Source organism: Phalacrocorax aristotelis, chromosome 6, assembly GCF_949628215.1.
Source record: "Phalacrocorax aristotelis chromosome 6, bGulAri2.1, whole genome shotgun sequence".
NCBI lineage: Eukaryota > Metazoa > Chordata > Aves > Suliformes > Phalacrocoracidae > Phalacrocorax > Phalacrocorax aristotelis.
The window spans coordinates 30647033-30662215 of NC_134281.1; the positions used below are offsets into that span (position 1 = coordinate 30647033).

The 15183-nt window shown below is 36.7% G+C and overlaps 1 protein-coding gene across 2 annotated transcripts in view; it reads left to right on the forward strand.

Annotated features, from left to right (window-relative positions):
• Positions 1 to 15183, forward strand: part of RABGAP1L (RAB GTPase activating protein 1 like) — a 261437-nt gene that overhangs the window by 51882 nt on the left and 194372 nt on the right. For both annotated transcript variants that reach the window (XM_075096820.1, XM_075096821.1), the window contains exons 12-13: positions 8124 to 8217; positions 12916 to 13066. In XM_075096820.1, coding sequence (XP_074952921.1) covers positions 8124 to 8217; positions 12916 to 13066 — 245 coding nt within the window. The remainder of the gene's footprint in view (positions 1 to 8123; positions 8218 to 12915; positions 13067 to 15183) is intronic.

Sequence of the window (15183 nt, forward strand, 5' to 3'; positions counted from 1 at the left end):
ATATGAGAGTGATGCAGGGCTTGTGTAGAAACTATAAGGCACAGAACTAAGATATGTTTATAAATGCAGAAATCTTTATTGTATTAAAAAGAAAAAGTCGTTTTGGCTAGCCATTTTACCCAACCAACAGAATTGGTTCCCAGTAGAAGTGTGACTTCTTTATAACATGAAAACCGTTATCGTATGCAGTGCATGAAAGATAGAAATCATCTCATCCCATGCTGTTCCACCCTCTTTTTGTGTTTAGCAACTGTAGGTTTTTGGAATTTTTGGTTACGTAGAGAAGCAATTAAATCTGCAAACTGTTTGCAAGGTAATGAATATTTTGAGATTTGCCAGCATTAGCTTTTGCTTGAATGACTTTAAGTGAAAAATGTGTATCTTATAATTCATGAAAAGTAATAAGAATAAAAATATGGGTTTTTTGCTATTACTGGTTTGCTTTTAGTGAAGAATTCAGGTATCTTCCTTTTTTACTCTCTTTATATATGTACTTCAGTAGCTGCCAGATGAATTTTTCTTCCAGTTAATTATGTAACTTACATATAAAGAGAAGGTTCTTGTGAGCAGAATTCAGTGCAAGTCGTCTTTGTTCATATTCATAAATCCATAGTTTTCTGCTCCTGATTATTGCTTTTTCCTCTGAATTAGAAAAGGTACTGAGGATTGTGATTTCATAAATGTATCATCTGGAAGGCATTTTGAAATATCTTTTGTCTTCATCAAAATATTTTGTAATGCACTCAAAAGTTGAAACTTTCTGAAGATCTACCTTATTTAATACTAGAATGTATTTAACGATTTAAACTTTGTTTCATTCTTGGCTTTCCTGGCAAAACTCTAGTTCATGCTCTATAATTTCCTGTTACCTTATAAATGGAAACTTGGGGTTTTTTGTGGCCTTTCTCACGATCCTCTTTTATCTAGTATGTATGGAATGATTCCATGTCAGTAACGTCTATATCTCGTTGCCCTGATAATATGCTGCCAACTTCAGCTCCCCCTTCATTTTTGTTCCTCTCCTACATAAAAATCAACCTTCTCATTTTTTAAGTATTCCAGTTCTATTCCTACCTATCTTCATGACCTAATTTCCTTCTCCTTCAGGCTGCTCCAACTATTTTATTTTTTGGTTCCACCTACTCTTTATTTCTCTTGTAACAGCTTCTCAATTAAAAGTCATTAAAAATCCCTTTTTCTTCTTCACGTCGGTGCTCAAATCCCACCTGTTCATTTTTATCTGCTATATTCATGCATTTCTACAAATTTTAGGTTGTACTTCACTTATTTACTTTTATGCTTGAACTCTCTGAAACAATAGTGTAGTTTTCCACCTTATTTGCCTTTTTTGTAATCTGACAAATGAGTTTGACTTCTAAGATGTTGTCCGATTTCAGGTGATCTCGTAGATTTCTTTAAGGAGAACTGAATCTATTAGAAAAGTACCTCTGTAGTTATATAATGGGTGCTAAATGTGGATTGGGGGAGTATCGTTTACAGGAAAATTTGTAAAGAAAGATGCAAAAAAAGGCCCATTCAAAAAAAATCCCCACCCCAAAACAAAAAAATCCCCAACCCTCTTTTACTGTAAAAACAGGAGGATTAAAAACATTCAAGCATATTTAATACCTCAATTTTTGTTGACATGAGTGTTCTTAAATGGAATCTATTTCCTCAAGCCAAAAATGGAAAATACCAATAAACATAGTTGATTATTTTTGTTCAAAAGAGTCTGTTAAGTACCTGATTGGAGAGAGGAACATCGGTGCTATTTGACTTTTTACTGAGTTGGTTTCTCACCATAATTTGTTATAGTCTTTGCACAACTTGCCAGTGCTGCTGTGAATACTAGTGTTACCTTCTAAGGGTGCTCCATGTTCTGTATTTGTGGGCTCAAAAGCCTTCTGCTATCAAAGTAAATGAGGGGGAAGAAGAGGCCAAGATTTTGTGTCTCTGTGTGTGTATGGTGTTCGTCTGTGGGGTATGTGCTTATAATAAAGAGTCACTGTGTTCATAATTGTTCTATTTTGAACACTTGATGCCTTGGTATTTTGTTTGAACACCTCTGGAGGAAAAAATTAGAAATAAGAGGAAGTCTGGAGAATGTGTTTTTTAAGGAAAGAAGCAGAGTTTTTTAAAGAAGAAAGAATAAAGGAAAGGTTTTATTTTGTGGTTTGGGATTTTTTTTTTGGGGTGGTTGGTTTTTTTTGAAGAGAGATGTGCTAAAATTGTTTAGGTGAAAAAGGTTACTGGCATAAATTGCAGGTAGAAAGAATTAGGTTCAAACTGAGAGATATGTAATGAAGTCCTTGGAATGAACTGCTTAGGGAAATATCTGCAGGGGACTATGTGATCAAGACCTGTGTTCTCTTTAGTCAAGTTAAAAAACAAGAAATTAGATAACCTAGTGGCGCGCTCTCATAAGGCTCGTCTTAATCACTCTGTTCCTATCTTGGGAGACAGTCAAAACCTCTCATGGTTTTAAGTGCTCCAAATGTATACAGCCATTTTACTGCATAGGGTGTCCCGTTGTGGCATGTCACCAGTTACAAATACTTCATTATAAAAAACAAATAAAAAAACCCAAATGCACGCACCCCCAACCCAAAATAACCTTATTGCTATTTCATATCAAAGGTTAATTATTGTAATTCTGAAAGTTTCATTTGTTTTCCACTAAAAACAGCCTTTCGGGCTATTCTGGATCAGACTAAATCCAAAGAGGTGCCTCTGCTGTGTGGAAGATGGGCCACTTTGGGGAGCATTTTCCAAATTATTGGTTATCAAGAATAATGAGCTAGAGTTTATTTCGCTAAAGGTTCTGCTAAAGCACTGAGAGGTCTTTCGTACCAATGGTCGCACTTCTGCAACTTGGTGTCTGCTTTTTAAAGGGGGGATGGGGGTGGGTGAGTTATAATTGAGCCTAGTCAATAGAGTATTGTTACATAATAAATATTAGTGCTGGACCATCTAAAATATAACTCTATGTGCCCTATTCTGAATTGTCTGCTCATATAATGAATAATTTATGTAATAAGTGTTTCTGAATGGAGTAGGCACAAAATTATATATATCCAATAGGCTGCCAATCTTCTTTTCAGTTAGATTTAGTTAATTGTTGAATGTCCTACAGATTTTTGAGAGACCATTTTTTAAATATTCATGTTTGTCTATAAGGATACTAACAAAACAGGCTATATACAAAATCTGTCATCCAGATATCCTCCCCAGGCTGAGTGGTGTCTGTACAGGCTTCTGTATTTGTTTCATGCAAATGGCAAATGCCCAAAAGAAGAAAAGCAAATGTCATTGGGCCAAAAGGAAGATCCAGGTCAGTCTAACCTCAGTCCGTGGGACTGGTTATGGAGCAAATACCCCCAAAAGTACTTTCCGAAGATGTGAAGGACAAACAAGGTCATTGGGAACAGCCAGCATAGATTTATGAAGGGCAAATCATTGTGACCAACCTCATTGCTTTGTGCACTGTGACCTGTGCTGTGGGCAAGGGCCAGGCAGTGGATGCTATATACCTTGATTTTTTAGCAAGGATTCCAACACTGTGTCTCACAGCATCCTTATCATTAAATCAATGAGATAGGAACTGCATAGTGAAAAAACAGTGTGGTTGGAAGGTTGGATGGACTGCTGGGATGAAAGAATCAATCAATGGTGCAAAGTCCTGCTGGCATCCAGTAAGTAGTGGTATCTTTCAGGGATTGTTACTGGGATCAGTGCTGTTAAATGTCTTCATTAATCACCTGCATGATGGGAACGAGCGCACACGCAGCAGGTTTGTGAACAACAGCAAATGGGGGAGAGTGGTTGATAATGCTGGAGGGCAGGGCTGCCACTGAGAGGGATCTGGACAGGCTGGAGAAACACACTGGCAGCAACCTCATGAAGTTCAACAGAGGCAAGCGCAAAGTCCTGCATCTGGGGTAGAATAACCCTGTGTGACAAGACAGGCTGGACACTAGGCAGATACAAAGCAACTTTTGCAGAAACGTACCTGGAGATGCCAGCAGGCAGAAAGCTGAAAACACATCAGCAGCGTACCATTGCAGGGAAGAAGGCCAAGCATGCCCTGCGCTGCATTAGCTGGAACCTGGCCAGCAGGTCCAGGGAAGCGATCCATCCGCCCTACTCAGCACCTGTGAGACTGCATTTGGAGTATTGGGTCCAGTTTTGGGCTCCCCAGTACAAGACAGACACTGACAAACTGGAGCAAGTCCAGCAGAGGCCACTAAGCTGGTCAGATAGTGGGAGGACATGATGTACAATGAGGGGTTAAGGGAACGGGGTTTGGTTCAGGATAGAAAAGAAAATACACAGAGGAGAATCTTATTGCTGTGTGCAACTACTGCATCAGAGGACTTGGAAAACATGGAGCCAGGCTTTTCTCAGAGGTGCACAATAACAGGCTGAGAGGCAATAGACATAAGGTACAAGTTGGAACCTGGGTGATTCTAGTTAGATAAAAGGATGGTTTTGGTGGATTGGTTTGTTCTTCTCTTTTAAACTGTGAGCATGGTTGAGTGTTGGAACAGGTTGTCCAGAAAGATTATACAGTCTCCTTTCTTGAAGGTGTTCAAGACTCTGCATTCCCACTCAGGTTCCCGAGTGACCTGATCTAACTAGGGCTGCTTGGAGTAGGGGTTCAGACTAGCTGATCTCCAGAAGTCTCTTCCAGCCCAAAGTATTCTCTGATTCTGTGCTGAAGCCATGCAGAGTGATGCTCGCTGTGGAAGTGTGATTCTTCAGGCTTGCTGAAATCAGAGAATTGGTTCATGAGGCATCCACAAAGTGAGTTTTTTGTTAATTTTGTGAATCACATTGCAGTTCAAAACAAACAAGCAAAAGACCCGAGAGGCTTACTGTTATCTCTAAGTATTCTTAAAGGCTATTTGTGTGTATACACATTTACAAACTTCAGGCTTGCTCCCTTGACACCTCCCATTCTCCCATTCTGATGAGTCATAAGTTTTATTGTCCAGCTGAGAGGCTGTGAGAGGTCAGGGTGAATAAAAGTAGAAGGGACAAATACATGACACATTTAGAGGAAGGGATTTGTGGCTTTTCCTGCAGGATCAGGATGAATAAAATCATGCTCTGGCTAATGCTGCTGGCTTATAGAGGCTGTAGAATGTGGAGGGAAAAAAAGTATAAAAGTACACCTCAGAGAAGAACATCTGCAGGTAAATACTCCTCACGTGGCCTCTTTTTTTCTTTTTAATTTATACCTACGTGGTTACACATGTTAGAATATGTAAATAGTCTTTAGAGTGGACACAAAGTAGAGGTTTTTAAAGCTACTTATTATTTCTCCTTTGCCCTGTTCTATTTTGAAGTTTGACATTAGTGTCTTTTGAAAGGGAGCATATGGCATTTCTAATTGAGGTCTGTGATTTTCTGACATGCAACTGAATAATACATTCCAAATGAAAGAATTTTCAGGACTGAAGCACTGTAGCTTTGTGATACATCTTGCTGGAATACATATGCTCTGTAACACTGATCTCCTTAAGAACTTCGAAGAATTTTGCATAGAATACCAGTGTAGTGAGAAAGGAAGGGGTTTGTTTCTATTTTGTTGATGTTAGTATTCCTTGGCAAGCTCAAGTTTGGATCAGATAACAACTAGTGTGCTTTGTTCCTGAAAGTATTCAGTGTAGCTTCATTTTTAAACATTTTGATCTGGTTGGGGATTTGTTTTATTCATCTTTACCAGATTTTGTTTCAGACTGCAAGATTTGTTTATGTATATTTTCACCACTAGCTCTTGTAGAGATGCACCGTAGCTCTTCAGTCTCTCTAAAGTAATTCAAATCTCGATTTTCAGAGTTTTATGCCAAACTATCTTCCTTTACTGTGAATGTGCAAAACCCTTCTGAAATTGTGTTTTATGATAAATTTCTGGTGTGAGGCAGGTCTCTTGAGATTCTTAGTATGTACCAGCACCATTAATATGTACCTTGCATCTCTGAATGGACAAGGTACTCTAGATAGAGAAGGTTTCCTCAAACTTTTTTTCCTTGTTTCCATGGGAAGTAGAAGGGATCAATTTATAACTGATCTCTTTGATCCAGTTAGGCAAATCAGGCAAGGAGAGAATTTAAAAAATGTAATGCATTTAATCAAACTCAATTTTTTTTTAGTTATTACCAGGCCTAGATGGTAAGTGAGGAGACTTGCCTTTATATTATTTTTGATAGTTTTAAAATGAAAGGAAGGTTGAGTCTTCAAATACATTTCTTCCACTGGAACTTAATGGGTTCCTTTGGTTACTGGGAATCCTTTTATAGTGATATCAAATTTTAGTTAAAATTATAAATTTGGGGATTTTAGATCTTCATATTTGCATCTTTAGATCTAGTGAATGTATGCAATAGATTGGGAAACCTTAAAATCAAGTTTCCTGTAGGTTTATGATGAGTGCGGGTGTTTTTGTTTTGTTTTGTTTGTTTTTTAAATTCTAAGGGGAAGTATCTAAATGCAGGTGGGTCTTGTATTTTGGGGCCCGTAAAGCTGTACAAACAGGTTCCAAGCTAAAGGGATCGCTAACCTTATGTTCAATTTGAAATACAAAGATGTTTCTGATCTGCTTCTCCCTTCTCTCAGGGCAGCATTTTTGCTGTTAATTGTCCTTGAGGTGCAGCATATGCTATGTTTGTCTTCACAGTTGATTGTCAAATTGAAGCATCGAATTTTTTTTTATTTTTTTATTTTTATGACTTGTATTTGACAGTTGTTGAGACTATAAATCAGAAACATGTAACTGAAGTGAGAATGGCAAGGCTGAAGACTTAAGAGGTAATAGTACAATTGTACCAAATCATACAAGTACTGAAGATCCTCTTCTACCTGAACTACAGCTGTTGTCTACATAAAGTTGGACATGAAGTGTGTTTACTGTACCTGAGAAATTAAAGATATTAGGTCAGCAAACGGATGTGACTGAGCTGTGCTGAAGAGAGTATCTAAGGAATTCTGGGAGCAGATGTAGCTTTGGTCCTCCTTCTTTGTTTTAATTTAGCTTCTTGAGACAGCTTAGCTCATAGGAAAGAGCAACCTCAGAGACCCTCTAACATCTAAACCATCCATAGTGTCAGAGGCCTCTGAGGATAATGGGCTGTTGCAATGTCTGTTTTTAGGTTATGTTTCATAGTAAAGGTGTTGAGAATTGGAGCCCTGTCAATGTTTGGTGTTGTTGAAATTGTACTCACGTTTAATTTTTAGTAGTCTTTTATTCAGATGAAACTGGAAAAAGTCCAAATAACTGCAAAACCCTGTTCACATGAGGAGCTGCTCTAAAGAGTTAGACTGTTTGACGTTGTGTGGACAGCTGCATAGACCCATAAGGCACTTGGAAATGGGATTGTTACTTGAGGTGGATGGTTATTTGAGAGCACTATCCCAGGCTGACGTTATCCCTTCTAGTTTTGTGTATTAGTCGCATCCCTCCATAAGTGAGGTATTCTTAATACTTAGGAGGTTTCTTTTCCATTTGAAGCATTCTTTGCTGTTCCATGCAGTATGAGCTTTAAAGTCATGGTATTGTTTCTGCTGCTCTTCCATGAACTTGTTTCAGTAAAAAAAATTATATTGTGGCTCTGAGTAGGCTTCTTGAGATCAGAGTGCCACATAAGTGCAGAATGGCACATAAGGGATGCAGTGTAATGAAGCAGTCTTATCTACTGTGCTTTAAAAGAGAGTTCTCTCTATGTGAAGTCTGGAGTAGGTGTGACTTTTAGATAATACTGCATTGTGAAATTTCATTAAATAGATAGTTGACAGCCTTGAATCTTTTCTCACATAATGCTTTTCTAAATCCCAGCCCTTCTTCCTGTAACAATGAATTATTCCCTAGTCTTGTTCTCTTAAACCATACAGTAACTTTATTAATATACTTGTTTTGTCAAGTCTGCTAAACATTCTTTACGGTTCCACTAATATTTTCTATGTATTTTTGTGGTTTTAAAACCGATATGTGAGAAAAATTTGTCTGAGACCTATATATATATATATGTATGCATCTTTAATGTCTGTTCTCTTTGGTAAATCTGTGCATGCTTTTGTTTTCTTGTTTTGTCTTTTCTTTTTTTTCTTTTTTTTTTTTTCTCCAGAGAGTGATAATGAACTGTCCAGTGGCACTGGTGATGTGTCAAAGGATTGTCCTGAGAAGATTTTGTATTCCTGGGGAGAATTACTGGGGAGATGGTAATGCTTAATTTCTTAAATCTAGATTTTAAATACTAACCTTTTCTTTGTTTTGTGAGACTATATGCTTTTGTGCAGGAGGCTTGAAATTTTTCAGCTTACACAATTTAAAAAAAAAAATAAAACCATGCTGAAGGCTGTCTTTTAAACCTAGTTTAAAAGGGCCTGGTAAATCATCTTCTTTTAACTTGCAGTTATTTGACAAATCTCTCCCACAACACTTGCAAAAGTCTTGTTTCAGTCAGTGTTTGAGAATATGCCTGTGTATGCTCACACTGCAGTTGTGAGTCTTCAAATCCAGAACATTCTGGCCACCTCTGTTCCTTGGGGCTTGATGTTAAGCTTCCATGAAACTCTGTGCCTCTCAGTGCTAGGATAGAAAAGACAGAGCAGCTCCAGTCTGTCCTGTCTTAAGTCATTTGTGCTAGCTGATGTGCATTTGACTGATTTGTTTAGACATGCTTTTTTTGGTGCTACAAGTAAGCACTTGAAAAGGGATTCTAGAAAGACTGAGATCCTCACTTAAACTGTTTCTGTTGGAGAGTAAGATGAAGAACATTTGTAAGCCTAGAGTGTGTTCTCAACAGTGTTATTTCTGTGGCTGAATAAAGTGCTTCAGTAGCAGAGTATACTTCACCAATAAAAGAAAATATCTGTGTATTTGCTACCTCTGAGACACCTGATACTATTTGCAAATGCCAGAACTGCTTATTTGGTTTTCCCTTTGTAATAGCTCTTGCTGCTGGAGACAAAACAGAGGCCCTTAATCTGGAATTGGCAAAGTCTCCTTTTCCTAACTCCAAAAAGAGACCTGATAAACATTTTAAGGATTTATTTGCGCAATTTCCCACTTTACTTGGCCACTTTGTAGCTTTGGAGAAACACAGCCTCTTGGTGCTGACCTCATTTAATTGGAGATCTCGTGCAAAGGTTACTAAATGAGACATCACAAGATTTTGAGTTTAACAGAAATATTCCCTCTGGAACCTTTCCTTCCTGCTAGTTTGTTAGCTATTTTGTCATTGAAGTTTCTGGCCTTAATGAAAGATCTTTTGGGGGAAGCACAAATATTTAATGTAATGATTGTACAGATATTCTGGCTATGGAATGCCTGAATGATTAAGGAAATACTGAGGAAAAGTGTGGAAGTCAGTTGATCCCTGTACACAAGTATGTTTTCCTCACCTGAAAAGGCTGTAGAAAGATCTGCTCTGGGGCTGTTTAGAACTTTCCAAAGCCTGTTCTAAAGGGCATCCCCAGAGAGAGTTTATTAAAGCGTTTCAAGTTTTATATCTGGTACCCCAAGGCCAATGGGGAAAAGCCATCCTGAGTCCTTAAAGAACTGTGTGGCAGGTTTGTTTCAATCTGCATTACATTTGCATTGGAAACTGCTACTTTTTAATTTTAATTTGTCTGTCGGTTGATTCTTTTAATTTTAACTTATGCCCTTGACAAATACCTGGATTCCTGTGGATAAGCATGCTGAAGAACCACCCACAGCTTCTCATCTTGAGTTTCACGTAACCACCTGTTTCTTCAGTTTACTTAAGTATAGTATTCAATGAGGCAAAACACTTAAGACTCTCGGAGTAAACTATTTTGAAGTCCTAACATAAACCTATACACTTAATTCAGAGAATCAGGTAGTAGTTAAAAATGGGATGAGAAATGAGCGATTGCCGCCAGCTTGAAGATTAGCAGTAGCAAACATTTTCTTTAGGAGTGGCTCAAGCAATATTACATTTTTAGATAAATTCAAGTGTATAAAATACTTTAATTCTTGAATAGTGTTAATGTTACACATTAAGAACAAAACTTGGAAGGAGTAATGGATGAAAAATGTTAACAATTTGAAAACTAAAAATAGGTTTAAATAAAATCTTCTAGTGAGTTGAAAAGTGCACCATATGCTAGTGGAATATCTGTGCACTTGTTAAAAAAGTAAATAAATAAAAAGTAACCTTTCCACTTGGAGAACTGGTGTGCTGATTTGTCTCTTAGATGAAAAATTTATTGCATCTTAATTGTTTCTTGTCATTTCATGAAAATGTCACTGTAACCTAATGGACTGACTCAGCAGAAACGTTGCTCCAAAAGTCTCCTTCAAACATATAAACAGGAATAAGAATAAGATAATTTACCAAGATACAATGAACAGTTGGAAAGTAATGGAATGTCTTTTAATTTATTTTACTATTTACTGCATCCTCAGCATTAAAGTCTTGTAAGCTGAGCTAGTTTAGCTGAGTACTTCACTAGTTCTGCTGTGTTTTTTTAAAAAAAGAAGTCATGAGCAATAGCAGTCTTTAATCAGACATATTTGTTTGTCAAGTTGGAGCATAGCCTATGCATCGCTTTCTGTATCCTTGCTCTTTGATGTTTTAAAATTATGTCTTTGAGTTTTGCGCAGGAGAATTAGTGCTTTGCAACAAATTAAAGATGTCAGCATCTGTGAATGACCCATTTTTTCACACATGCTGGAGGATAAGGGTAGAATAAGACAAGCTTTTATTTTATGCTTGTTTCTGTTATAGTCTAGCCAAGCAGGTGTCAGAAAGTGTCTAGGAATGTGAGGTGCCTGGGCCTCTACACAGCTGAGGGGAAAACGCGTATTTGTTCATTGTTGTAGGGTACAGAGCAAGGATTATTAATATCAAGCTGTTTCCCAAACAGACATTCAGAAACTGAGTTGTCTATTAAAGTTAGGGTTATGCTTTATTGCATGGACTAATGTTGATAAAGTATTACCTCTACCATAAAACTATCTAAATTAGTGAAATCTGGTATACTGTAGGATGCCTAATACTCAGTTGTGAGTGTTCAGTGGTAAGGATGGTATTACAGCATGGAATGTGCATCTCTTACTTGTTGACATGAATGATTTGTATTGTTTTCTTGGAGTTGCTCAGAAATTCCCTGCTATGTTTATATGGGAACGCACCTTTTTAGCTGTTCATTTTATTTCATCTGCTTGCTGAGTCCTCAGAGGTGGCTTTCTATGTTTCATATGTAATACATATGGCGAAAATCCATGTAATAACCAAACTAATCTGATTTGAAGTGTGCTATGATGCTTCATTTTCGCACAACTTGAGCTTTAAGTTTCTGGTGCGTTTTATTTATTTATTCCTGAATGTACATTTCATAATTCTGTAACCACTTAGAGCGTCTAGTCCTTTCAATATTTCTGTGGATATTGTTTTTTCTTTCTAGATTTTTCCCATCACAAGACCATTAGTCTAATATAACTTGCTGCAAAATGTACTGAAAAAGAGAAGAGGGACTAGTTGGGTTTTAAATTGCCTAACTGAATGCTAAAGTTTTGAATTACTTTTGTTGTAGTGCACATTTAAAATTTAAAATAATTATTGTGTTTAAAAGGACAAGAGCACTATATAACCATGCTCTCTTTTTTCTTAATTCAAGTAATTTGAAAAAATGACAGTATCATCCTCTGAGTATTGGAAAAAGAGATCTATTTAGAGCACATTTTAAATTTAAACAGTAGTAGTAAACTGTTCACATCCTAATGACCTGTTTCAAAGAATGAGTACTCTAAACATTTACTTAAAATCGAGGGTCAAATTGCCGGTTATTTAATTTAATCGCAGCTTGCTAGTATTTGGCTGAACTGCCACTCTCACTATTCTCCTACCAGTAGAGCTGAAAAACATAACAATGGTCAAAACAATAAGAAAGCAAAGCACTTCCTACATTAGAAAGACTAAAGAGTCAATTCACAGTCTTCCTGCTGCATTGCTATGAAAATTGCCATAATAAGTCAAAGCCAGGTTTAATCTAGATCAGTAAACACTATTATCTCAAAAAGGATTTTTAAACATTTGTGACTGAAAGCTCTGCAATATTGTGCATGTGCAGTGATTTTTATCCTAAATGTATGGGCTCAGTGACTGGATTATTTTTGAAAAACACATCCTTAGTATTCAACCTGTCTGAAAACAGCCTTTACATAGTTCTATATACCACCTTTTGTATGATTAATTATGCAGCGTTGGAAAATCAAAAAAGTAATCCTGAAATCGTCTATGTTTCTTGCTGCGCAAACAAACAGATAGTAAAGAGCTAGCTCAAACTAATAGGCAGATTTCTTTGGAATGGTGGCGTTTTACCAAAGTGTGTGCAAGTGTTACTGCTTTGTGGGACTTGCAACATACTCTTGGCATTAAGTGTAAAACTGGAACTTGAGTCTTCATGTTAGTACTCTTAAAAGTGGCCTTTATTTGTTTTCCAAAATGTATTTCTCTATACAGCTTAGGTTATTTTTAATTTCCTTGTCTTAACCTAAGCTAAATGTATATGTTGAACAAATATTTAAATTGAATTGTCTGCACAGATGGCATGGTTTTCTTTTTCATATAAATTGTTCTTCATTAACCGGTTTAGTTCAATCTCTGCAATTCTTTATTCTTCTATTTTTCACTAATTTCTCCAAGCCTAGAGAATTTGGATATCACTACATTTTGCCACTGGTTATTATTGTAAATCCTTGCAGAATTTTTTGCTTTCCATCTGACAAATGCTAATTAGTGTAACCAGTGGAAGAGGAGTTTACATTGCTAGTTGCTGACTCTGCTTTTCAGAATAACATTGGAAAGTTGAAAACTTTGTAATATTTTTTTATCTTGGTTTCTACTCTTAGTTGAAGAGTAATAGGGCAAATGATTGTCTGTTTCTCAGGCACAATAATCTTGTTGTGAGACCAAATGGATTATCTACCCTGGTGAAAAGCGGTGTTCCAGAAGCACTAAGGGCAGAGGTTTGGCAGTTGCTGGCAGGATGCCATGACAACCAGGCGATGCTGGATAAATACAGAGTTCTTATCACAATGGTAAGTGATTTTTTTTTTTTTTCTTTCTTTTGGTTAAAATAAATTCTACTGAGCGGCATTTTCATTCAGTGGCAAAGTAGCAAAAGAGTGAAACAGTTTGACTTTTTTAAGCAACTGAAATTGTGATTAGGTGACTTTACCTCCTGCTGAATAGCATTAACAATAGAGATTGCTGACCTATATCTGTAGTAATGCTTGACATTTAGCTTTCAGTTCACTTGCTGTGATGGTAATAACCATATCAGCTTGTTGTTCAGGTGTTTGGTGGGGTTGGATTTTTTATTTTAAAATAAACTCAAATTTATCTCTTTGTTTTCAACAGCTTCTGTTCTCTGCATGCCTTAATCTTCTGGTTTTTAGTTTAAACAAACTCAAACCAAAACCAAGCAAAACCCCAGAAAGTTAGGTATTTCTTGTTTTATTCTTTATTTTAAAAAGAATGTTAAAAACATTTTTACCTAGCAGGAAACCAGTCGTCTTGCTGTATGGGTGATTTGAGAGGTGAATCCTGTTGGAAATCTCTTCCCATTCTGTATCCTGATGCCATCAGTGCAGTCAGTAAACTTCTTAAAAAGTTGCCTGCATAGATGTTCCAGACTGCTTAATGCTGTGATTGGAAGATTGAGAGCCACTGTGCTGTAGTAGCAAAAACTGTCTGCAGTGTCAGGAGGTAAACTCACCATTTGGGATTCTAAAATTCGTGCCAGTGCAGGTTAGTTAAGCACTCTGAGGAGAAACAGCATTCTCAAAATGGCTGTAATGGCAGAAACGGAGGAAGATAATTTTATATGTTGCTCATAGCAAGTGTTGGATTTGTTGTCTAGGGAATGAATCATCTGTCCCTACAAAAGTTCTGGGGTAGATGTTGTTAGAAGTTTCCTTTCATAAAGTTGTCATATGTTTTTGATACTTGTCCTCTTAATTTGACCTACCCACTATGTTTTTAAAGTTTAAAAGTGTCCCCAGAGTGATGTCTGTCCTCATGGCTTCTTTTTCCTTTACCAATAAAGAAGGATGTTTGGATAGTGTAAATTTTTCTTTTGACGTTGTAGTTGGGTTATATTTTCCTTAGAAACCATTCACAGGACATCTGTCAGCTGTATGTTGCATCAAAACCACCTCCACTATTTTGCTCTTGCTTTCCAAAAGTGGGGAAGATGTTTGTTTCACAGCGGAGGAGGGAGTGGAAAACTTCTAAAATGCAAACCTTATCTTGATGCTAGGGCTTCATGCGTTAAAAATACCTTGATACACTTGGCCTTTTCATGATAGAAATACTTCCATGATATATATTTTGGAAGATTATATTGCATACAGTATTTAATATGAAAAATTACCCTATTATGGAGTAGAAAATTAAATCCTATTCTGAACTGCAGCATTTATGCAAACTCGGGTTGTTTTCTGAGGTAAATCATGTTTATTCTGAAATCACAAAATTTCTTCTGTAGTCTGACTGCATGTAACTGCTGGTGATCGCATCATTTGGCGTACATTGCATGAAATGATTAAGGAAAAGAAATGAACAGGAGAGAGTCTATGCCAAACTAAAGCTAAGGCCCATTTTTAGGAATAGTTAATACCAGAAGAACTGGTCAGGTAATATTTTTAATGAATTATGATCTGATATTTATGTCTGTAAATTGAATGTCTTTCAGTTTCATTTTGGTGTGTTGGTAATATGAATTAAGCTATTTAGAGAGAGGCATGTATATATTATTCTCTGAATCCTACTAAAAGTGTTGTTGTAGTGTTCTCTTACGTGTGTCAATAATAATATATATATTAAACTTCAGAGTTATTTGGGTATTAACGATTGTTCGCTTGCTTCTCCTGTATGAAAAAGCAGAACTGATTTCTTTTTTTCTGCGTTGCTGTATGCTACCATCCCAGTATACCAAGAACATGTACTTTATTTTTTCCATCACTATTTATTCTTCCCATCGAATACATAGCTTTCATCTTGATTATTTCAGTTTACACATATGTTTACATAGATTCATTGTCTCCTTGTATTTTGGTCATTCTGCTTAACATTTCTCTCCTGTTCAGGCTTGCTTCTGGAAGCTGGATATTTTCATGGGTGTCTTGACCACTTTAGTAGTACATTCTGTAAG